This window comes from Hippocampus zosterae, chromosome 6, assembly GCF_025434085.1.
Source record: "Hippocampus zosterae strain Florida chromosome 6, ASM2543408v3, whole genome shotgun sequence".
Lineage (NCBI taxonomy): Eukaryota > Metazoa > Chordata > Actinopteri > Syngnathiformes > Syngnathidae > Hippocampus > Hippocampus zosterae.
The window spans coordinates 16,585,945-16,612,200 of NC_067456.1; the positions used below are offsets into that span (position 1 = coordinate 16,585,945).

The window sequence follows — 26,256 nt, forward strand, 5'->3', positions numbered from 1 at the left end:
ACATTTTTGACTTGCCCTTTAAAAGTCTTTCAAATGTTTTGCGATTGTTTCAGCTGTCTCTCTGACACTACAATAGTGGTCATAATTCGAAAGCTGAGGTTTCCCACATTTTACAGGATTATTGCGGGAAGGCTTCATAAAAAAATATGTGTGACGTGTGTTTTGTGTGTGTGTGTGTGTGTGTGTGTGTGTGTGTGTGTGTGTGTGTGTGTGTGTGTGTGCGCGTGCCTATACCATTGCATCCAGTAGTTGAATGCAGCGTTGCAGTTTTGGTCTTGTCTCACAGTAAAGACGGAAGAGTTGCCTTCCAATAGGCTGTTTCTCACAGATGCAGACATAGTCCTTCACTACAAAGAGAGAGAAACACACTACTTTAAAAATACAGGCGGACACACTTTTGTCACACTCAAGCCAGCGTGCGCACATGCACAAATCATACCAATGCTATTGCCCAGCTCAGTGCACTGACTTATGTGGGGGAAACGAAGGATCTCCTTCCATTTTTTGCTTCTCCCTTTGCGCTTGCCTCCTCCACCTGCAGCGAGAGCAAAACAAGAGCTTTTCTTAGTAAAGTGCAAATGAAGGCCTACTGGCTGCAAGAAAAGTGAAATAAATGAGCGAGAGACGGGGTGGGGTTGTTGCAGGCTCTCCGCTGAATGAAATCATAGTCTCAGCTTGTATATTTAATTCATAGATTACGTTGTACTTCCTCTCGAAATCTCTCGGCACTTTTTCGTCGGCTGGAAGTGTGTGTGTCTGTCCACACAGATAGAAGTATATACTGTCCCTCTCAATTCCCATCATCGGAAAGAACTTGAATGCCAGACTGGATTCCACTGCTGTGAATAATCAAACATCACCTTCCTTCTGCATCAACGACTTAAATCATTCAGTACAAATCTATTTGCTCTTTAAAGACCACTTGGTCATTTATTGTAATTGTAATATTTGTAATTCATTCACGAGTTAATCATGCCCTAACCACTGAATATCTTGTTTGCCTCAATAATTGCATTCCCGGAAGTGATACAAGTACAATTATGAGTCTCCACCCCTCCCCCAAATGAAGTCCAGCTGTTGTGTCCAGTCTCTTGTTTGTCAGTTGTGTACTGATTTATATCCTGTCTCATGAACTGGCTGAGAATTCCTTAAAGTGTTTAGTGCAGTGGAAAACGACTGCGAGCGACTCGGCCACAATATTACAGGCATGTGAACAGGAAAAGCAATGACAAGCAGACATCTTTAAGTAATAAGCCTGGAATGTGAGCGGCACCACGTCATGCCGGTGCCTGCGAGGGAAAGCTTCAGCACATTTGTCTTCACATTACCGCCTCATCCTCCCCTCATCTGCTATTCCACTTCATCACTAAGTATTCTGTTACCTTCACCAAGGATGTAATGTTTTCATTAGGCTCATTGGGTTTCTTTGTGTTGTTTGTATGCAACTTTCCGTCTGTCCACAGTTCTTGGCAAAGCCATATACTGTTTGTTTTTAGGGTTGCAGGTGAGATGTCTATCACAGATAACTTCAGGCGGGAAGCACTGCACGGGTCGCCAGTCAATTGAAGGGCACATACTGGATATAAAACTATTCACTTTCACACCCATTGGCAATTTTGAGTCTTCAATCAGCCTACCATGCATATATTTGGAATGTGGGAAGAAGCCAACATACTCTGAGAAAAATCCCACACAAGAGGGAATGAGGCAGAGGTTCGAACTAACCACAACCATACCGTGCTGTGACTGTAGTTGAATCAGATCATAGGTTTCTAGGATATGTGAAAACGTGAAAATGTGAAACGGAGTAATGTAAAATGCTGTCAATAACGCTCATATTTTTGAAAAGAAAGAAGAAAAAAGGATCACAAATGTAGTGGGAGTTTTATCTGGAGGCTTAGTAAGAAATTTCTAAAAAATAAACAAAATAAAAAATATAAAATAGCAATAGGCGGCCCGGTAGCCCAGTGGTTAGTACATCGGCTTCACAGTGCAGAGGTACCGGGTTCGATACCAGCTCCGGCCTCCCTGTGTGGAGTTTACATGTTCTCCCTGGGCCTGCGTGGGTTTTCTCCGGGTGCTCCGGTTTCCTCCCACATTCCAAAAACATGCGTGGGAGGCTGATTGAGCACTCTAAATTGTCCCTAGGTGTGAGTGTGCGCGTGGATGGTTGTTCGTCTATGTGTGCCCTGCGATTGGCTGGCAACTGATTCAGGGTGTCCCCCGCCTACTGCCCGAAGACAGCTGGGATAGGCTCCAGCACCCCCCGCGACCCTAGTGAGGATCAAGCGGTCCGGAAGATGAATGAATGAATGAAAATAGCAATAGTATAATAATAGTAATATAAAAAGTACAATCACTGATTAGCACATTTCATATACAACGTAACTCAATAAGCTTCATATGCTGTAATTAAAGGGACAGTGTGTAAACATTTTTTGATTGTTTCAAAAACCCACTATAAATTCCAACATTGTGCAAAAAAATATGTTCGATAACATCAACGTAATTTTTTAAAATGTCAAAGTTTGAGAAGCAATCGCTAATTATATTACATAGCTTTATATTACATCTCCCCTCCAGGAGGCTGCCATGTTTCGCCACCATCTTTCTGCTACGGATACCCGAAGGAGACAAATTTAGCGAATGAAACTACTCAACATGATGACTCAAGCTTCAAAATGCAAGCGCCTCGCGTTTTGGTCATTGCATTCTTTTAGTTCACCACTAGATGGCACTAAGGGCAGCACGGTGGTCGACTGATTAGCATGTCCGCCTTACAGTGCACAAGTGCAAGGTTCGACTCATGTTCTCCCTGTGCCTGCGTGGGTTTTCTCCGGGTACTCCAGTTTGCTCCCACATTCCAAAAACATGCATGGCAGGCTGATTGAACACTCTCAATTGTCCTTAGGTGTGAGTGTGAGTGCGGATAGTTGTTGGTCTATGTGTGTCCTGCGATCAGCTGGCAACCGGTTCAGGGGGTCCCCCGCCTACTGCCCGAAGACAACTGGGATAGGCTCCAGCATCCCCTTGTGAGGATAAAGCAGAACGGAAAATGTATGGATGGTGTTTTTTGAATCTTTACTCATTCTTTAAGTGGCAATCAATCGAGTGATAGAAGACATTAGTTGTGCACTAATTACAGAATCACACAAACCTAATGATGTGTGGAAAGGTTTCAGCGCTCAGATGTTTCTCGGTTACAATAGTCTATTTTTCTTTAACCATTTGAAATCTGTCGCATGGTGACCTCTTACCTCACAATGATTCCGACTGAATGAAAAGACAATGCCAGAGACACACAAACTCAGTAGAGCGGGAAAATAGAGTCGAAGCAGCAAAAAAGGGCCACAGGTTGAATGGGCAAGTGTCCCAAAATATATGTATGTGTGTGTGTTTGTGTGTGTGTGTGTTGTGCGTGCGTGCGTATCTCTAAAGCATTTATATAGCACGTAAAGGACCCGGCTTCACCACAGTTGAGAAGAGGTCATATGTCCCCAGACAAACACCAAGCTTGAATGTATTAATAACTCGTGCCAAAATATCCCCTAAGAGAATCATTAACTCACAGCACCTGCTACTCATCAACATTGTTTTAGACTTCATAAGCTATAAGCAGCCACACTCACTGTTTTAAGCTCCTGGAAAACAGTTAATATACGAAGAGATGTTGTACATCTGTCTGCTCTCCCGCATTGCTGTGTGGACGAATAAATTCATTTCCTTCAATGAAACCATAACGTCTGAGTGAGGGTTAACCCCACTGCGGTCACTATTCTAAATAAGAAGCTACAGAAGAGCGTTTTTTGGAATCTGTATCAAATAAATGACGTCCTGTGGAAGGTCACCTCACCACTAAATCAAATAATTGTAATAAACCACATTGTTATTGAACTTTTTAACGACGGCTCCTTTGGGTCCATCCATTTTCTCATGTTTAATCACTCAGGGATGTATTTTCATGTCTTTTATTATTTCTTTATTATGTCTTTTTTTATGTCTTAATGACATTCAATCCCAGGTTGGTTTTCTTATGTCTTTTATGGTTTTTTCCCCCACATGGTAATGGAGAGTCTCAAAATGGCTGGCATTGAAAGAGATTTGAAAATCTGATCTCAATTTAAATCTTTTTTTTTTTTACAAATTTATTTTATTTGTGAACATGCACACTCCACAAAGGAAAGACGAAACCCAGACCCTGCACTGTGAGGCAGATATGCTAACCAGTTGGTCACCGTGCCGCCATTTCCACATCGAGACAAATGATCATTAATAATTCACACTCATGAAACAGATTAACCTGTCAGTGTGTGTTGTGGTTTCCTGTTAATCAAATGAGTACACTTGATATTGTTTGTTGTGTTGAGCTGAAATACATCTGCACTCAAAGGGGGAAACATTCAGGCTGGATGCAACAAATCAGGTTGATAACACAGTTTGTAAAAGGATGCTTAAAAGGATTCACCTCACCGGGAATGACTTTTACTATATAAAAATGAAAAAATCCAATAATAATAATAATAATAATAATAACAATAAAAATAATAATAGTATAGGCTCCAGCACCTTGCGGTTCGGAAAATGGATGGATGGATAATAATAGTAACAATAATAGCGTAATAATTAAACAGCATAATAATGAAGGGTACAAAAAACTGAAAGAAAAAACAAAAAAGGAGAAAACGCTTATAAATGACATGCATTATTATTATTATCATTAAAAAGTATGTAAATTCATATTTATATTTTCCATAAAGTTGCTGCTTGACAAAGCTGCATATGCATGGAAAATCCAGGTCCTCTGTGGAGAATTTTGCCCTTGCTCCCAGGATTTATTTATTTATTTTATTAAAGCAGAACTCATGCTCTTAGGGTCTGTCACTTACACAGGAGCTGAAATAACAAACTGGACTGAGGCCTTGCCGTGCAGAGGCCCATGTCAGTTTAATTTGTTCCATAAGGGCTGTGTGGTCACTGCACTTTATTTATGTTTCCTCTTAACAGCTCTGACATCATCAAGGCATGTCAAGTCGAGTAAAAATAAGGTTAAAGAGGGAAGGACATCCTCCTGGTGCAAGACTTGCATACGACTGGTCTCCAAAACATGTACGTATGTACATGTAACTGTGAGTGTGTGCTTGTGCGAGTGCAGATAATTATACTGTGACCTCTCTGGTAATGTCCTTATGCTTCCTTTAACCAGTAGTCCTCCAGGCCTCATGCATCCACATGTTGAAATACATCCTTGCTTGATCGTAAAGTTCAAAACTGTTGACACACAAAAGAACCCAAGCCATTAACCAAAAATGGGGCGCACACACACACACACACACACACACACACACACACACACACACACACACACGCAATATGTTCATTAACTTGAGAATACAGAACTGTGGATCTGGCAAACACTCATCAGACACATCATTAGGAACACTTGCACAACCTAATGATGTTCAAATAACGGTTGAATAATAATAATAATAATACATCACATTTGTAAGCGCCTTTCACAACACTCAAGGACACTGTACAGCCAAGACCAATAGTAAAACACAGATAAAATAATAAATAAAGAAAGAAAGATTTAAGGCGGGTAGGCAAGTCTGAATAGGTGGGTTTTGAGCTGGGTTTTGAATAAGGAAAGAGAGTCAATATTACGAATGTTGGGAGGAAGTGAGTTCCAGAGTTTGGGGGCAGAGCGACTGAAGGCTCTGCACCCCATTGTACTGAGACGGGCAGAGGGTAGAAAAAGGTGGAGGGAGGATGAGGACCTGAGTGAGCGAGAGGGAATGGAGATTTGAAGAAGATCTGACAGATAGGGGGGCGCAAGGTTATGGATGGCTTTGAATGTATAGAGAAGTATTTTGAAGTTGATTCTAAGTTTGACAGGAAGCCAGTGGAGCTGTCGGAGGATGGGGGTGATATGATGGAAGGAGGGGGTTCTCGTGATGATCCGGGCTGCTGAATTCTGAACAAGTTGAAGTTTATGGAGGAATTTTTGATGGACACCGAAGAGGAGTGAGTTGCAGTAGTCAATACGGGAAGTGACGAGACTGTGAACAAGGATAGCGGTGGTGTGCGGAGTGAGTGAGGGACGGAGGCGGTTTATATTGCGAAGGTGGAAATGAGCGGACCGGGTAATGTTATTGATGTGGGAGTGAAAGGATAGTGAACTGTCGAGGATGACACCCAGACTCTTCACCTGGGGGGAAGGAGATATAGTGGCATTATCAATTGTGAGGGAGAAACTGTCGGCTTTGTTTAGAGTGGATTTGGTACCGACGAGTAGGAGTTCAGTTTTATTGCTGTTTAGCTTGAGGAAATTGTGGGTGAACCAAGATTTGATTTCTGAGAGACAGTGAGAGAGGGACGAGGGTGGGAGAGAAGCGTCGGGTTTGCTGGAGAGATAGAGCTGGGTGTCATCCGCAAAGCAGTGAAAGTGTAAGCCAAATTTGCGGAAAATGTTTCCGAGTGGAAGGAGGTAGACAATGAAGAGGAGCGGACCGAGGACAGAACCCTGGGGAACACCAGAAGAAACGGGGAGGGATTGTGAAGTAAAATAATCAACTTGAATGAACTGAGAGCGGCCAGTGAGATATGAGTGGAACCAATGTAGAGGGGTGTTGGTGATGCCTATGGTAGAGAGTCGATTGAGGAGGATGGGGTGAGAGATTGTGTCGAAGGCTGCACTCAGGTCAAGGAGGATGAGGATGGAGATAAGGCCAGAGTCTGCTGCCATGAGAAGATCGTTTGTGATTTTTATGAGGGCTGTTTCAGTACTGTGACGGGGACGGAAGCCGGACTGGAATTGTTCATAAAGACTATTGTCGGTGAGGTGGGAGTGGATCTGAGAGGCGACAGTTTTCTCCAGAATTTTCGAGATGAAGGGAAGATGGGAAATGGGGCGTAGGTTATTGAAGTCATTGGGATCTGAACCAGTTTTTTTCAGGATTGGTGTGACAGCTGCAGTTTTGAAGAGCACAGGAACAATTCCAGTCGACAGAGAGGAATGGATAATGGCTGAGATGAAGGGAAGCAGAGAGGGTAGGCAGGATTTGACCAGAACTGTGGGGAGGGGATCAAGCTGACAGGAGGAAGTCTTGGATTTAATGATGAGGTCTGAAATTAATGAGAGATGGGGGAGTTCAAAAGAAGAGAACAGTTTGCAAGGGGTGAGAGGTTCAGATGAGGGGAAAGGTACAGAGGAGCCCAGATGCTGGTGGATTCTGTTGATTTTTTCATTGAAAAAGAGGAGAAGTGCATTGCAGGTGTCACGAGAGTAAAAGTGAGGTGGTAGGGAGTCAGGAGGTTGAGTGATTCTGTTCCAAAGGGAAAAGAGAGTCTTAGTATTTCCAGCATTGGAGCAGATGAGTCCGGAGTAGTAATGTGATTTTGCTTGAGAGATGGAATCCTTGTAGAGGGATAGCTGAGCTGCATAGATGTCCTTGTGAGCAGTGAGGCCGGTTTTCCTATAAAGTCTCTCAAGCTGCCGGGTTTGGGATTTCAAGGAACGTAGATGAGGGGTGAACCAAGGGGCAGACCGAGTAAAAAGGACAGAGCGGGACTTGACAGGGGCGAGCGTGTTGAGGATGCTGGTGAGACCAGAGTTGTATTGGAAAACCAAATCATCAGGAGTGGAGTCAATGTCCGGAGTCAGGGTGGTCAGCCATGCAGTGAGAGAGTCAATGTTAATGTCTTTAATATTACGGTAAACAATGGTCCGGGGTGATTTGGCAGTTGAGAGCTGGAGTGTAATGTTGAATGAGATAAGGAAGTGGTCCGTTATTGGAAGTTCGTCAGCAGTACAGTTGGAGGGGGAAATACCAGAGCAGCAGATCAGATCCAGGGTGTGACCTTTGATGTGTGTGGGAAAATCTACAAATTGATCAAAACCAAGACTGTTAATTGAAGAAGTGAAGTCAATGGTGAGAGGAAGAGCAGTGTTGTCCATATGTATATTAAAATCTCCCAGGATTATTACATTTGGTGACAGAGAGGAGAGATGGGTGAGGACGGTAGACACTTCATTTAAAAAGTTGCGGTGGGGTTTGGGGGAGCGGTACACTGTGGCAATAATCGTGGGGATGGGTCCGGATATTTGACAGGCAAGGCATTCAAAGGAGGAAAGTGGCGGGAGAGAAACCGAAAGTACTTTCCACTTCTCGCGGTATACTATCGCGAGACCTCCTCCGCGACCAGAATCGCGGGGCTTGGAAATGTAAACAAATCCCGGGGGAGTGGAATCGTTCAACTGTGAGAAGTCCCCGGGAGTTTGCCAGGTTTCATTCAAGCAGAGAATGTCAAGCTTACGGTCCGTGAGGATATCTTGAATGAGATTACCCTTCCCAGTAAGCGAACGGATGTTAAGTAGCCCGAAGTTGACGGCGGCAGTCTCGCTGCTGCGGGGGCCGTTAGCCGACCTAGCCAAGCCGGCTAACGCACGATGGTCGATGGATCGGCCGGCGTTTCTGGATGGCCGACGGGAGGAAGACCAGAAGGAGACGATGGTGTTGGATCGGTTGAGGCAGAAGCCCCGACGAGACCCACGATGAATATATTTCCCGGAAGGAAAGCGAACGATGTCCGGGAGCCGGTGTAGAGCAGGAGGAGGGCCCAGCCATTGGAAGCGGAGCCGAAGGAGCTCGGCCAACGAGTACTGGAGCAGACCCTTGACAGGTCGATGGAGGAGCGACAGGTTGACAGGTAGGACGCTGAGACGCCGGGACGAAACAGTCGAAGATAGTTGAGAGTGCGAGACAGGCCTGAATAGGGGCTGGGTGGAATGACTGTGAGATGATGATCGTGATTCCATGCGAAACAGTAAAACAATCGAGCGTAAAAACACCGTAAAACACAAAAGTTTGTGGGAGAGCAGCGGCAGCCAAAAACGCGCCAGCGTTCACTCTACCCGGAAGTCCCAGGATGACAATGAAGTGATCACCAACCAAGGTGTCGTCGCACCGTTGTGTGCAGTATTGAAAGCGGTCGTTATCATTATGTTTAATGCCACTGCTGGTGGGTCTAGGTGAAAAAAAAGTCTGCTAGCACAAATATTCTCTCCAAATATCACTGGTAATACACTTTAATAGCCAACTCACTGTGTCTCTTTGATCAGCTCAAAAAATAATAATAATTAAGTCATGAGCCAACGCTTATTGTCTAATTCTCACAGATTTCCACATCGCATTATTTGTCTGAATTGTTAAATGTCGGTCTCACAGATGAGTCACACCCGGGTGGTCAAAAAGGTACCAACACACAGTGATGAAAAGCAGCACCATGAGACAAAAGCCTTTGTTCGCACCAAGTCTTCCTCTCCCTGCACCTCCACAAAATCCAACTGGTTATGAGATGGAAACCATTGGCATTAGAGCTTAGGATGTTCAGCCAATTGATATATGACATAACAAGATTAAGATATCCTTTATTTGTCCCGCAATGGGGAAATTACAATCAGAATTCAGAAAGGAAAACGCTGGGAAGGGAGACAAGCCTACTTGCAAATATTTAAGAAAGTCTGCATCTGCTTTTAAGTTGTCTATTACCTAATATCTCATTGTCGTGACAAATGCATTCGGGCCGATTGTAAACGGTGTGTATTAGAAACGCGGAAGAGGCAATAACTGATATGAAAATGAACAACAGTAAAAAGCCAATCAATAGACAAAACAATGCAATCCAGTACCTGCCAATGAAAACCTGACAAAAGAAAAAAAGTGGTTTGTTATAGAAAGAAGACGTATTGGGGCCATTCCTCGGGCTTCCTGTCGCTATGTTTCACGGCAGTTTGTGTTTGTGTGCCTCAGGAAGCTGAGGGAAACACTGCCCAGACCTGAACACAAGGAGAGGACTATAGCCGGAAGACCCTCTTGCCTGGTCCACAATGATGTCCTGTTGGTGCCTTTTTCTCTGCAGTCTATTACCATCCTTGAACTAGCCTCTCCCATTTTGTATTTTAATTTCATCTGCACTCCGAACAAACAAAGTATATTTTTCACTTGGCAATTGTGACATATTCTTGTACTGTAACATATAGGGCTGTGAGGGAGACGCACACCTGTTAAACCGCATAATATGAGACCATAAACGCAAATACAACCATGACAACTGCAATTAAAGACATATCTTATTCTCAGCAGTATCAGCACAGCTACACCCGAACAAAGAGTTGCATCTAGCACAATTCCAATCGGCATTCAATCATTGTGACGATTTTCCTATGTGCCCTTGTTATCACTACTGCTAAAAATAGCAACCAGCCAAAGGGCACGAGCGAGTTAATACACTCTGAGGTAGTCAAACAAGTCCATACCCTCACAACAGTTGTTGCTGTTGTGATTTTGTGCCTGTATACGAGTTGCATGAAAGGACTGAATCCTCACAAGAGCCGAAAAGGCAGGGTACTTTTCCTGTCCCGCAAGAGTCAGGTGCAGCGGGTTTCCTGTTCTAAAAATACATAAATATTGAATGTGAAAGGGGGGAAAACAATAAACGCAGGTCACGTGTTAAATTTTGACAAATAATATTACCTATCTTCCTGTTCGATTAGAGTGGAACAAATTGTGCGGCATCCTGGGAAATTCAGATTACAGTGGAACCTTGGTTTTCATTTGTGGAGTTGGCATGTTCTCCCCGTGCCTGCGTGGATTTTCTCTGGCTACTCCGGTTTCTTCCCACATTCCAAAAACATGCAAGGTAGATTGATTGAAGGCTCGAAATTGTCTTTCGGTGTGATTGGGAGTGTGAATGGTGTGTGCGTGTGTGTGCGTGTGTGTGGCCAGCGTGGAATAAGTCCCCACTCTGCGGCAGTGTGGATGTGAATGGTTGTTCGTCTCTACAGGTGCCCTGTGACTCTACTGGTGACCAGTTCAGGGTGTAGTTGGCCTTCCGAAGCCCGCTGGGGTCGGCTCCAACGACAGAGGAGTCAAACTCGAGGCCAGTGGGCCATATCCGTCTCGTCACTTTATGTGACCAGCGAAATTAAATCATCAACATTGAGATTTTGCAATAATTTTTGTAACCCTGTTTACATTTACTTGCACAATAATTGAACTAACTACTATAGTTGACTGATTTCAAAACTAGTAATGAATTAATTTGTTGTGTACAAGTTACAATGCGATGAGACAATTAAACGTTTTTGTGGTTTCACTGTCATAATGGCCCTTCGTTGGAAGACGCAATTCAAAAGTGGCCCGCGACAAAAAGGAGTTTGACACATCTTCTGTACAGGATAAGCGGTGTTAAAAGTGGAAGTGTGTGTGTGGAATGGGGTTAACATGATTACACTGGCCTTCTTTGGCTGTATCTTCAATATAAAAGTGCTCTCTAACCCACACAAATACACACACATGCACATCAAAGTGTTTGTTCCATCATTCACCACATTGTACACATTCCAAAAAGTTTTGTCCATGTTATATCAACAGTTTGAAAAAGAAAAGAAAAAAGAAAATTTAAAAAACTGCACAAGACTCTGGTATGGGCTTCATGCTTCTGACACAATCCTGCTGTTTCTTGCTCCTCTTCTCTTCCATATCTGAATATGTTGTGTTTTAGGCCTGCTCGTTAAGTTTCTTCTCAATCGCTGCTATACTCCGTTCTCGACAATGGTCGATGATTTTACTGTATATAAATGAATGCTTTATTTTTCGACTCCTGAAGCTATTTAAAAATATTTAGGCCAAATGTTCTAGTAACTAACTCTCAACTATTAAAGAACATGCAAAATGTAATGCTAGAGCAAAGTGTGACTGCATATTAACAAGCAATGTTGCATGCTGTGGCTGACATGCTGGTGTGATTAATTATTTCCCTGAACTGGTTGCCAGTCAATCGCAGGGCACACGTAGACGAACCACCAATCTCTCTCACGCTCACACCTAGGGACGTGCCATGCATATTTTTGGAATGCTGGAGGAAGCTGGAGTACCCACTGAAAACCCACGCAGGTACAGCGGGAACATGCAAACTCAACACAATAAGGCCGGAGCCGGAATCTAACCCAACATCTGTGCACTGCGAGGCAGGCCTATTACCAGTCTAATGCACATGAAATATTAAATTGACGTTAAACATATGGCAACAATACAAACATCACATGCTAATCCCACAATAAAACTGCTACTTAAGTAATCTGTTTACACCATGTGGGGGGAAAACCAGTCATGTACTGTCCTGCTCAGGACATTTCTGGAGTATTATCCTGACATAATAGATTTTTTTTTCCTGCATCCATTTTTCTTCCGCCTATCTTTTCCACTCTAGCTCATTCTCTCCTCTATTTCCCAAAGTTCCATTCAACAATGCCTGAAGAACAGGCGTGATTATGTGGCATCCAGCGTTACATATACTGCATGTGTGGGCACAAGCAGCAAAAACAATTGAGATTAAAGTTCCACAGAGCTGAATATTTCCACTCAAGAATAAAATGAGTCACACTCCCACTCAAAACACACAGCCTTGTGTTGCCAATGTGGAAATGTGCATCTCTGCTTCTGTGGTTGAAGCCTTCATCTCCACCTCTGCACGTCTTCGTATGCATTGCAGTGGTTCACCTAAATAAAACTCAACAGCATGTCATTGCATGGTGATAGATATCCTTTTAGGGGAGAACCATGAGAATAGCACTTAGTTCAAGAGTGAGTGGAGAATGGATGGATGAGGAAATCACTACTTTGCTACTCGCCTAATGGCATTAGCGAGCTGACATCGCAAATTGAGCTGGACACAAAGACGCTGTATTGTATGGATGAAATTTAAGAAGGGCGCACAGCTCTTTTTCACAAGAATTTGGTTAGCACCGCTGACAACAGCTCCCCTATCTTGCTGTGACTTGTTGTGGTATGGCAACAGTCTTCTCTCCAGCTCCCTGATGGTTTGTCTTGACACTACTGTACATTTAAAGCAGGGTTACCCGACCTTATTTGACGAAAGATCGACTCTTCAAGCAACGAACCTCCCACGATCGACCCGTTCCCGCACGCACACACGCATGCCATAAATAAGCAACGGCCATAACTGCCCCTAACATGAACGAAACAGAAAAATAAAGTACATACAAGAGTTTGTGAGTCACTGCCTACCTTAGTAGAGACCTTAGTGATGCAGAGGCATGGGACGCACCTGTTAACTGCAGGAACATCATGATTGTAGCTCACGTGTACCGTTTTAAAATGCTTCTCCTGGCACTCCAGATTCTCATTCTTTGCCAGTGTCACGTCCCGTGTTTGCCAGCAGGGGGCAGGCCCTGTTGCCACCTACACACCTGTCACCCATTGGGGACTAATTACACTGGCTTTATTTGTGCGCTCTGGCAGTTGACTTACTGCCGGAGTATTCCACGCCATGCCAATTCTCTCGCTTACTACTAATTCCATTCGTTGCCTTGAAGCCTTGTGGCTGTAATTGCGCGTCTTTATATCCGCTCGTGTATATTTCTATAGTTGCCAATTCATTCTCCTTGCTATTTTTCCCGCAAGCGTTTTCTGTTACCTCCTTAATTTATTCCTGGTCCTTATTTTTGACGAGCGCTTTTTGTTGTTTCTCCCGGAAGGGTATTTTGTGTTTTTGTATTAAACCTCGTTTGTGCTCTGACAAACATTTTCTGTGTCTGCTATTTTGGGGATCCTCTTCCTTATTTTGTTGTGCACGAAGCGATCATTCTATCGCTTCGGGCACAACGTGACAGAATACTCCGGCCACCATGGATCCCGCAGACTTAGAAAAGATTTTTTCCGCTCTGTCCCGTCGAGAGCAACAGTTGAGTCAGCAGGGCCAAGCCATTACGGAAATCAACAGCGCGGTTTCCATGCTGGCTCACAGGTGCGATGATTTCGAACCCCGTTTGTTACGGTTGGAGGAACGGAGAACACCTCCCCCCGTAGTTCGTCCTTCCACCACTGAGGCACCCGCATCATTTCCCACTATGATGAGGGAGCCGTCGCTTCCACACCCCCCACGTTACGGGGGTGAGCACGGGCAGTGTGGGTACTTTCTCCACCAGTGCTCGCTCGTCTTCGACCAACAACCTTTCCTCTATGCTACTGACGCCGCGAAGATGGCATATATTATGAGTTTGTTGACAGGTCCGGCGGCGTCATGGGCTATGGCGACGAGCGACGCAAAGCCGAGCCTCCGGTCTTCGTTCCACGACTTCGTAACGGCGTTGCGCCGGGTGTTCCACCATCCCGTACGGGGCAGAGAGGCTGAGGGCCGGCTACTTGAACTCACCCAGGGGAGGCGATCGGTGGCGGACTACTCGATCGAGTTCCGGATTTTGGCCGCCCAGAGTGGCTACGGTGACCGGGCGCTGTGTGGACTGTTTCGTCGCGGATTAAACACCGAGCTCAAGGATGAACTGGCGACCCGCGACCACAGCTCCGACCTGGAGGAGTTAATCGAGCTCTCCCTATGGTTGGACAACCGCTTGAGAGAGAGAAACCGGGAGCGGGGAGGTGATCGTTTCCCGTCCCGGCGTGTCACGTACTGCGGGGAGGAGCCGATGCAGCTGGGGGGCGAAAGCGCTGGATCGGAGCAGAGAAGGCGCCTGTTCAACGATCGGGCTCGGTCTGACAGCAGTTAACGAGGACCTCATTCTGCTCCCAGCCGTCCGGAACCTTCCCCATCCTCGTTCTTCAAAAGTTGTGAGTCACGACCCCGCGCAGAGCCTCCCATGCCTCGGCGAACCGACTCCCGGCCGGGACACCCCAGGAGACTGGAACTCGAAGGCGAGATATGTGGGGGGTCCCGGTCGCAGCGGGTTAGGGCTCTGATAGACTCGGGGGCTGATGGTTGTTTTATGGACACCGACTTCGCCGCTGACCTGGGTTGTTATGTCGAGAAGTTAGCCGATAAAAAGCGGGTTTGTGATCTCGATGGGCGCCTCCTGGCGGTCGTAACGCAAAGAACAGAACCACTAAGACTCCAATTATCCGGTAACCATGTCGAGCATCGAAGGTTTTATTTAATGCGGTCTCGAGCCGCTCCGGTTGTTCTCGGTTTGCCCTGGCTCAAGACTCACAACCCCGTGATTTCCTGGGAGCGCCCGGCAATAGAGAGTTGGAGCCGGTACTGTTATGAACATTGTTTAGGCTCAGCCGTAGGGGAGCACGAACGTGCTGGTGACGACTCCCCCGAAACGATCTGCCTTGACGGAGTGCCTGATTGCTATCATGACCTACGTCAAGTGTTCAGCAAGGATCGCGCACGCTCGTTGCCCCAGCACCGTCCCTATGATTGCGCAATAGACCTGCAGGCGGGCGCTCCGTGGCCGAATTCACGGCTTTATCAAGTGTCTCAACCCGAACGAGAGGCACTTACGGAGTACATAAACAGCTCGCTCGCTGCAGGTCTAATTAGACCATCGCGATCACCGTTAGGTGCAGGATTTTTCTTTGTGGGGAAAAAAGACAAGACCCTGCAACCGTGCGTGGATTATCGTGGTTTGAATGACATTACAATCAAAAATAAGTATCCGCTACCATTGCTGGACTCCGCCTTCGCTCCTTTGCAATAAGCCACCATTTTTTCCAAATTAGATTCACGCAGTGCTTACCACTTGGTTCGCATCCGTGAAGGTGACGAGTGGAAGACTGCTTTTAAGACCCCGCTGGGTCATTTTGAATATTTGGTCATGCCCTTCGGGCTGACGAATGCTCCCGCCGTTTTCCAAAGTCTCATCAACGACGTGTTGAGGGACATGCTGAACATTTTCTGTTTCGTCTATCTTGACGATATTCTAATTTTCTCCCGGTCACTTCAAGAACACAAGCAACACGTCAGACTGGTGTTACAGCGTTTATTAGAGAACAGGCTCTTCGTCAAGGCAGAGAAGTGTGAATTTCATGTACCTGTCATCTCTTTTCTGGGGTTTATTATTGCGCAGGGCAAACTGAGAGCAGACCCCAACAAGACGGAGGCGGTGACGAACTGGCCAACACCGGCAAACCGGAAGGAGTTACAGCGCTTCTTGGGGTTTGCTAACTTCTAGCGTCGTTTTATTCGCGGCTACAGCCAAAAGGCACTCCCGTTGACCCGACTGACATCTATTAAAGTCCCATTTAAATGGGACTCGGCTGCGGACTCAGCGTTTGCGAGCCTAAAAGCAGCATTCACGAATCCTCCGGTGTTGCTACATCCTAACCCTGACTTCCCATTCGTCGTAGAAGTGGACGCTTCGGATTCAGGGGTAGGGGCGGTGCTGTCCCAGCGTTCCCCGGTCGACCAGAAGTTGCACCCCTGCGCCTTTTTCTCTCGTCGACTCAGTGCAGCCGAGTCGAACTATGACGTGGGCAACCGCGAACTGCTGGCGGTGGTCGCTGCCCTGCAGGAGTGGCGCCACTGGCTCGAGGGGGCGAAGGAGCCATTCACAGTTTACACGGACCATAAAAACTTGGAATACCTTCGCTCCGCCAAGAGACTAAACTCCCGTCAGGCCCGGTGGGCCCTACTACTGACCCGGTTCAACTTTGTCCTCACCTACTCTCCAGGTTCCAAGAACACAAAGACCGACGCCCTTTCCCGTCTCCATGACCCCGTGGAAAGGGACCGGACGCCGGAGGCCATTCTCCCAGCCCAGTGCATCGTGGGGGCGTTGGGGTGGGAGATCGAGCAGAAGATTCAGGAAGCTCTGGATGGAGTCCAGGTCCCGGCTGGATGTCCCGCAGGGAAGCTGTTTGTGCCCCCATCTCTGCGCTCGGAGGTGTTGCAGTGGGGGTACGGGTCCAAGGTGGCCTGCCATCCTGGGGTGAACCGGACTGTGCATCTCATCACCCAGCGGTTCTGGTGGCCGGAGCTTCGGAGGGATGTGGTGGACTACGTCAACGCATGCTCCTCCTGCGCCTGCGGCAAGACCTCGCGTCGGCCTCCGGCGGGACTGCTCCAGCCTTTACCCATCCCTCCGCGACTTTGGTCCCACATCGCCCTGGGCTTTGTCACGGGTCTTCCTCCATCCCGTGGGCGGTCCGTCGTTCTCACAATTGTGGACCGTTTCTCTAAGGCCGCCCATTTTGTTCCCGTGTCCAAGTTGCCGTCGGCGTTGGAAACCGCCGACCTCCTCATCAAACACGTGTTCCGTCTCCATGGCATCCCGTTGGACATTGTGTCGGACCGGGGGCCCCAGTTCGTGTCCCGTGTTTTGAAGCGGTTCTGCCGGTCCCTCGGGGCCTCGTCCAGTCTAACCTCGGGATACCACCCCCAGTCCAATGGACAAGCCGAGCGTGCCAACCAGGATCTGGGGGAGGCCCTCCGCTGTGTATGTCTCCACAGTCCCTCCTCCTGGGTCGACCACCTACCCTGGGTGGAGTACGCGCACAACACCCTCGTCTCTTCAGCCACTGGTAGGTCTCCCTTCATGTCGGCCTACAGGTATCAACCACCGCTGTTCCCGTCCCAGGAGGGTCAGGTGGAGGTCCCGTCTGTGCAGCATCACCTCCGGCGAGCCCACCGCGTGTGGAGGGAGGCCCGTGCTGCACTGTCCCGCACGGCGACCCGGAACCGGCAGATCCCGGACCGTCGTCGGCGCCCGGCACCTACCTACGTGGTGGGACAGGAGGTGTGTCCATCGTCAGCCCCGTCACGGTCAAGCTCCGGCTACTGCCCACCATGAAGGTTCACCCCGTGTTCCACGTCTCCCTGCTCAAACCGGTGGCTTCCAGTCCCTTGCCTCCGTCTCCCTCTCCGCCCCCACATCCGCGGGTCGTCGACGGTGACCCGGTGTACACGGTTCGTGCCATCCTGGACTCTCGGCGCAGGGGAAAGGGGTTCCAGTATCTGGTCGACTGGGAGGGCTACGGGCCTGAGGATCAGCAATGGGTGCCCCGCTCCTGGATCCTTGATCCGTCCCTTCTGCGCGACTTCCGCGCAGCTCATCCGACCAAACCGGGTAGGCCGCCGGGAGGCGTTCGTTGAGGGGGGGGGGGGGGGGGGGGGGGTACTGTCACGTCCCGTGTTTGCCAGCAGGGGGCAGGCCCTGTTGCCACCTACACACCTGTCACCCATTGGGGACTAATTACACTGGCTTTATTTGTGCGCTCTGGCAGTTGACTTACTGCCGGAGTATTCCACGCCATGCCAATTCTCTCGCTTACTACTAATTCCATTCGTTGCCTTGAAGCCTTGTGGCTGTAATTGCGCGTTTTTATATCCGCTCCTGTATATTCCTATAGTTGCCAATTCATTCTCCTTGCTATTTTTCCCGCGTTTTCTGTTACCTCCTTAATTTATTCCTGGTCCTTATTTTTGACCAGCGCTTTTTGTTGTTTCTCCCGGACGGGTATTTTGTGTTTTTGTATTAAACCTCGTTTGTGCTCTGACAAACCTTTTCTGTGGCTGCTATTTCGGGGATCCACTTCCTTATTTTGTTGTGCACGAAGCGATCATTCTATCGCTTCTGGCACAACGTGACAGCCAGTGCCATTGGTGAGTTGCAGATGAAACAAACTTTGAATGAGACTAATAACGTAAAAAAGATACATAACAACAGGCCTGATCACAAGCTGCAATTGCAGATTGCTGACCCCTAACAACTTCTGGTGATGGAGGTCACGCGCCACCATAGGTCAAAAGTGACCTTGTTTTATTTTTTAAATATTTTTTTGTGAAAGTGAAACTGATAGGTAGCTTGGTGTTCAGTGTATACTAAAACAAAAATATACTCGTCACGTGTGTGGTGGTGGTGGACCCCAAAAAGCAGGCAGGGGGGAGGAGCAGGGTGTATTTGAAGAAGTGTATTGATAAAACACAGAAAAGTAAATCCTAGACAAAGTCATGAAAACAAAACGAATCCAAAGTAACAAACACCATGGCAGAAACTAAAAACTCTCAATAACAAAAACATGACCAAAACAGGACTGAAGCTAAAACATAATGAACTAAACATGACAGTAGTAAGAGCAAACAATGACCCGACCCTGAGTGTTCAGGCTGGGAGTCAGTTTGAAGCCCTAATTACCTATGACCAGCAGGTGTGCAGCTGCCAACTGTTGGTCCCTAAACCGAATCATGACAATACTATTCTAATAACACGCACACAGACGCACAAATCTTTTTTTTTTCCATGTCCCCCTCAACCCCTCGCGATCCACTTGGGACCAGTCCGCGGGCTACCGGGGGATCACGATCAGCTGGTTGGGCACCCTTGATTTCAAGCATGCACAAATGACTTTTTTCTACAAATACCTCATGGCTGTTTTCCAATGTTTTTCTTTAGACAGCTCTGACTAAGTAGTGCCAAGTAGTGCACTGCATTTTGCACTGATTGCTTCAAAATGCAATCAATCAACACTGCATAATACATAATTTTTAGCTAACCATTTTAATGCGGAGATATATTTCCTAAGACCAGTACTGAAACAAATAAAAACAAAGGATTTAAAATATCACTCACCATTATACACTTCAAGTTGGCGTATTCCGAGACGTATTTCGACAGTAATGACCCAGGTGCCGTAAAATGTCACGGTGATTGTTGTTCTACGTTGAATTAAATATTCGCCAGCACACAGTTGTCTCATTATCGACCATAATAATCGGGCAATGAAGCTACACATTGTGACAGTGGCCTGATTCCTTGCTGCTGATATGTATCTACTAAGTCGAGCAGCGATCGGGATAAGCCTCAAATCGTTAGCTTAGGGCTAAAGTCGGACTGCTGGCTTCCACTGCAAATGTGTGAGCGCTACGTGCCTGGAGCCTACTGGAGCAAGACTTGTTTTCAACTCTTTTGCAAAATTATGTGACACACGATTTAGTAAAATATCCGTAACAATCACAATTACGGACATAACGATTTAGTATTCAGTAAATTTTGTAACAACACAGGGGACAATCCGTAACAGTAGGCAGCTCTGCAATTGCATGTGACCTGCGATGAGAAGCATTTCATCAGCAAGTCCCCACAATACACATCACAGTGAGTGTAGCAGTGCTGCTCATGACATTGTGAACACAAACACCCCTCTCAACATCAAGAACTTAATCAAACATGTGTTAATCTGCGCTAAAACTGAAGCTCTGCTTACCTTTTGACTTTGGCCCCACAGGTCTTCAGCCACTGTGTCAAAATGTCTCTTTCACTCTTTACGGTCTGCCAAGCTGCTAAGCTTCCATTGGCTCAGAAACATGGCGTGGAGCTAGTAATTAAGTCAATAAACTGTGCAACAGTGGAGCTCCACAAAATATGATTCAATGTGGTTTTTGTTGCGTGGGGTGTGAAACGACTCAAGAATGGTTCCATTTTAAAGGAGAACATTTTAACTCAGTGGGATTACTATACAATTCGATACGGTACGGCTTGGTTCGGGATTGTATGATGCAATTCCTTTTTTGTTGTCATTTTACAGGCATTTGATTGAACTTATCAGTAAACTAATGTGCCATTTCCTTCTAAGATACTGTATATCCTACAATAAAAGACGATTCGATACATAGCATCATATATTTAAAAATGGAATGATTAGATTTGGTTTGATTTAATACAATAGCATCTTTTAAATAAAAAATGGCTTTTTCTGGTTCCAATTGGTCTTTGTTACAACTGTACTATACATAAATTAATAAAGTAACATTTCCTTGTGTGACCTTGAAAACTACGTTTAATACACTGAAGCAGGAGTGCAAGTGGCCGATGCACCAAGTATTTTTTGCAAACAAGTAACATTTCAAGTGCATGTAAATACCAACATTTCATAAACACAAAGCAACAAAACCTCCCATTTTTACACACTTTCTTGTAAAAACATGTCCTGAATCATTTTAGCTACTGTACTATTGAACTGTTTGTATCAGACACAAGGAAACAGTATGAAAACGCCAGCAGGCAGCAGTAGAGTGGAATTTAGTCACTTGTAGCCCAAACTAAATACTCTCGCTCTGTTACCATAATTTAGTGAGGCCATCTGGATACAGCGCTTCATTCCCCCCGACCCCGCCTTTACTGTCATTCATTTCAACTGTCAATGACGTTTGCCGGTTTTGGAATTTACAACCGCTACCGAGAGGAGTTGTGAATGGGGAGGCAATGCGTGCACACACGCACACGCACACACACAGTCATACTTAACTGACACCCTGGAGTGTGGTTCCCTTTAAACAAAGGAATTCACCCAAAGAAACATACCGTACAGGCTGCTATTAAATGGCCATGTTCGATCACTGTCACTGTGACACACTCAGCCATGTCGGACATGAATGCTTTTCTTTCTGTTGATCAGCTGTCACACCAACAGTTTTCTCAGATGATGCATAGCGTACAGACAGTGATGGCTTTGTCAGAGGATTGAGAGTGGCAGTCAAGTGATACATGGATGACCATGCTAAAAGATCAGGGTGTTTCGTTTCACTGCACGCACTCATCATCCATAAAGTATCCTCCGCAGAGAGCGGAGAGCGGTTCCACAGGAAGATGGAGATCGGATGGAAGTTGCCCACTCAGTTTGTTATGTAACAATCAATCTGATTAGATAGCTGATAGTTGCGTCTAAGTGATGAAGCAAAATACCATTCTGGTATTTTATGTAAGTGATTGCTTTGTTTTTCTGCTGGTGAGTGGGCCACTGCGAATACAAGATGACTCATGTTTTCTTTGTTGGGAAAGAAATGAAACAGATCAAAAATCCATGATGAACATTTCTACGATGTATTCGTCAACAAGACAGTGCTGGCAGAGGGCCTATTTGGCCGCAAATTGTCACGTTCTGCGTGATGGTAGTTGTAGGACCCCAAAAAGCATGGAGGAGCAGGGTGGATGACCAAAATGTATTTAACAAAAAAATACACACAGGAGTACAATGGAAAAGACACCAAGTCGAAGTACTCCAAAAAATGCCTGGAAATCACAAGTGTCAAACCGAACTACAGCAGGAAACAAAACATGACAGGAGCACACGTATGCTCACATACTCGCAGCTCACAACGACCCAACAAAGACTGGCAGAAACTCAGGGAACTAAATACAAGCCAAGTGACGAAACAACGAGAAACACCTGGACAACACACAAAGGGTTGAGGGAGCTAATTGGTTACACACAAGGAACACTGATAACGAGAACAAGTGGCGAAAAAAGGGCACATGAGGAATCAAAACCGAACATAACCAGATCGAAACATGACACAAATGGCTTAAACATCAACAGAATTTTATTTCTAAACTTCACTGACATGCAGGGGTTTATTGTGAGACAGTCATGGCCAGAGCGCATTTGGAGGGAGGAAGGATGCCGCAGGGCTCTGCACTGGCTCTCCCATAAACAAACATACAACAAAACATAAATACTTTTTGCCTCATTCTCCCAATGTCGCTGACATGTGACCTAATAAAGGGCTTTACCTTTGCCATACACGCTAGGCCTTGTAAGATTAAACCAATAGAACTCATGTGTTGGCCCACTCTCCCAGTTACAGTACACAAACCACAGAGAATATTAGACTTCAGCAACCCAAAGGGCCATCTCATCCCTTGATGTGGGAATCTCCTTTGCCTTTCCTCTCCCACCCACAGCCAGAGACTGGAAAAGGACCAATGGAGCAGCTGGGGCAAGCAAGATATGTCATGGGTCATTAACTGCTCTTATTAATTTGCAAAGCTTGATTCTCCCGGTCCAGTCATGCTCTGCTTCCGTGAAACAAATGCCCAGTCTGACCTATAAGCGAACACATCCATCGGTTGGGGTTTTCGTAGCATGGAGGCTTTCTGTTTCACTTTATTTTTGCCATTCATTTCCACAAAATCCACTCACACAGGATTCCCTTCTTTTTCCGAAATAAGTCGGCTAAATTGACTGCCCAAAGGGGAGATTACTCTTGCGTCACGGCGCAACTCCACAGATGCTTTTGAAGAACCCGTGTGCTGCCGCATTTGTTTTTGTGACACAGGGGCACATTTGATAAATCAGAGCAGATTAACGTGGTCACTATTGGATAATTTTATTTCTCGGGGTGGTGGGTGGGGGAACATAAATAAAGGAGAAATACACACACTGGTGGCGGCCCGGTAGTCCAGTGGTTAGCACGTCGGCTTCACAGTGCAGAGGTACCGGGTTCGATTCCAGCTCCGGCCTCCCTGTGTGGAGTTTGCATGTTCTCCCCGGGCTTGCGTGGGTTTTCTCCGGGTGCTCCGGTTTCCTCCCACATTCCAAAAACATGCATGGCAGGCTGATTGGACGCTCTAAATTGTCCCTAGGTATGAGTGTGGGTGTGGATGGTTGTTCGTCTCTGTGTGCCCTGCGATTGGCTGGCAACTGATTCAGGGTGTCCCCCGCCTACTGCCCGAAGACGGCTGGGATAGGCTCCAGCACCCCCCGCGACCCTAGTGAGGATCAAGCGGTTCGGAAAATGGATGGATGGATACACACACTGGCCAGAAAAAACAGATTCATCGATAGGATCTAATACAAAAATCAATCAATTACATTTTGTATAACACTGCCACAAAGGTATTAATGACGGTCATGGCTGTGGTTGGTGCTCAGCTGAGTTACGTTAAAAATTAAATAAAACAAAATACTTCTCTCAAAATAGTTACAAAATTAAAGTTAAGATATAAACTCATCTGAAAATGTACACACCACGTGCACAAACACACACACACCTACTACTATCTTTTACGGTTTACACTCTCAGCTTCAAAAAATTTGATGAACCTTGCTTTAGTTAAAATGGTTTTATTGGAGAAGGCTGATTATTTTTCTGGCATGATTTCAATTTCCAGCAGAAGTGATTTTCTGTTTACTTTTGGCTTTTAATAAAAACTGAAATGCCTTTCTTCATGTGAATGTCATGAAACTATTTAGTTCACTCAACTTACATGTATTTATACATCACTGTACAGCAGCCGCAGCTGTAAGAAACTGCTGGACATAATAAGCAGCAAACTGCAGATCATCCGGGAGGCATCAATTCACATTGGTGCAGTGGAAAGACTATACAGCATCCGTTAGCGCTGGTAATGGACAATTAAGATGGTTTGCCAAACGCATATATACCCTCTTGAAGAAAAAGAAGTACAGTGCTGATGAGTTCCATCTTTCTTATTCATAAAAACATGTTAAAAAAATATTAGGCGGCTTTGGGGCGAGAGGGTAGAATGGATTAATTGCAATTGCATTCATTTCCACTGGGTGGGGAAACAATTATTTGCGAAGCGATGAACTGAAAACAATACAGGATGATGTCATTGTGATGTGTGGAACCGAAAGCTTGGGTGTGATGTCGTAAGTACGCTGTCGATGCCGATTGGCTGTCGCCTACAATCACAGACAGACTGGGAAAGCCTGAAATAATTACGGAATGAATGATGACTGCCGGAATGACCCGCCCACTAGTGCAAATTTAACTCGTCCTTCAAGGCACCAACTGTATAAGAAACCAGTAGAGTCTGCAAGTGGGAATCTTACAGTGCTGTTTTGGAGTAATTTCCTTTTCGTGTACAGTACGTCTTGCTTCCTGTTCTTATCAGCATCTACCCAGCGGTTCAGTGCCATATCCAAACAGTCTTGTGAACGTCATCTGCCGATTTTTCCATATGGCTTTTGGCAGTTATGATCGGATACTCTGAGGTCGAGCAACAAGTGGTGGAAATTCAAACAAACCTAAGCAGGAATAAGAATCCGAGCAATTTTTGGAGCGACTTTACGTAACTATGTAACAATTAAAATGTTATAACTTCAGTTAGGGTTTGTAAAGAAACATATCATTTGGGTTGTTTGTATGATTTATAACACTGTAAGTGAATGAAAAAAAAATTAATAAAGGATATCAGACAGTAAGGAGTGGTTGTGCCCCGAGATGAGTTGTCATTTTGAAACGGCCCTGTTGAAATAATATGACCAGAGCAGTTGTCCACCATTTTAAACCAATAAAACTGTTTGTTTTCTGCATGTCTGACTGTATCATTTCAACTTTAGCATTATCTGAAGACACTTTTTGATTAAATTATTACACTAAATAAAGCTGTTGATCAAAAGAGTTGATCAAAATACATATACATAGGAAGATGTTATACTGTTTTTTCATTGCCAGAGGACAATCTCATACTATGGGAATACAGCAAAGGCATAAAAGGCATTTAAATCCAGTATCGTATTTAATTTTACTTGTATGCAAATCTCTCAGATCTGATCACCATTACAATGGCCTTTCCACTCCCAGCTAGCTGATAGCGCATCTGTTGGTTTCGTTTCCCTGTACAGTACATTTTTCAAAAGATAATAGTTATTGATTGCATCGGTGAATGCTTGTGTGTGTCCTTTCGTACAATGGGAGCGCACTCATTTTCGCAGTGACGGAAAGCGGATGTGGGAAGCAGGTTTGCTCTTACGCACAAGAGGAAAACGCGTACTGTATTGAGAATGATGGTTTTCGCTGTGAATCGTTTCAAACGTTGGCAGTAACGTTGCACAAGGTGTGGAAATCATCTGGCGGGGTTTACTTGCAGTTCTGACCAGCTCTGCCTAGCTTATCTTGACACATATTTCACCGAGAAACCAGACACACTTGCATCTTTGGTGCGTTAACTTACCCTCTCTTGCTTTAAGCAGTACAGTATTGGCCACGATGTTTTCCAGCTCCATCAAAATAAGAAATAAAACAAAAACAAGAGGAGGAAGAAAAGACAAAAATCCCGAATGCAGAGGTTCACAGTGCACAGACGTCTGCAGCGAAATCACTGTCCTTTGGGCTCGCAAGGCCCGCGTAAAAGCGTCTTCACTCCTCGTTAGCAGCCAAGAAAATTTCACTCATTGACAAAGTCGTATGAGATCAAAAAGGATGTCATATGTCTGCTTGCAGTGTAACACTGGCATGGTACTTGTTGTGGGATGAAAGTGCGCCGCTGCATTTCTACTACCGCAAAGCCATCCCGTGCGTGATTCGGCTACAAAATATGTCCACCAGGGTATAGAAGAACTAATCTGGAGAAACGTGTGACTCCTCGGTGGATTTCTCACGGCGGTGCACCAGCGGACACCGACAGCTTCACGTTTCGGCGGCAGAGGTTGGCTCAGCTGAGTGCAGCAAAGGGGACGTCAGTGCGCCCCTCTGCCCTATTGGTACGTCATCAAAAGTGGGCTGGACCAACGGCCCCCAACTGTGTCAAGCCCACTTAAACTTAAACTCACCGGAAGAGAACACTATTTTTTTTGTGAATTTTGAAAGTAAAATAGCTCCGACAGGTATTGACGACATTGACACTTGTATTGCCTGAGAACAATGTTTCCCGAACCTACATTAAGACAAGGCACATAAAAAAGAAAA

General features: G+C 45.7%; 1 protein-coding gene across 6 annotated transcripts in view; it reads right to left on the reverse strand.

Annotated features, from left to right (window-relative positions):
* Window positions 1-26,032, reverse strand: part of grk5l (G protein-coupled receptor kinase 5 like) — a 65,708-nt gene extending 39,676 nt beyond the window's left edge. For 4 of the 6 annotated variants that reach the window (XM_052068113.1, XM_052068111.1, XM_052068110.1 and 1 more), the window contains exons 1-3: window positions 4,301-4,415; window positions 440-535; window positions 235-347 (exon numbers count right to left, since the gene is read on the reverse strand). In XM_052068113.1, coding sequence (XP_051924073.1) covers window positions 235-347; window positions 440-535; window positions 4,301-4,400 — 309 coding nt within the window. In that variant the 5' untranslated portion in view covers window positions 4,401-4,415. Of the gene's footprint in view, window positions 1-234; window positions 348-439; window positions 536-4,300; window positions 4,416-25,522 lie in introns of those variants that run through there. The other 2 variants (XM_052068112.1, XM_052068115.1) reach the window with 2 other exon arrangements.
* Window positions 26,033-26,256: the final 224 nt, after the last annotated feature.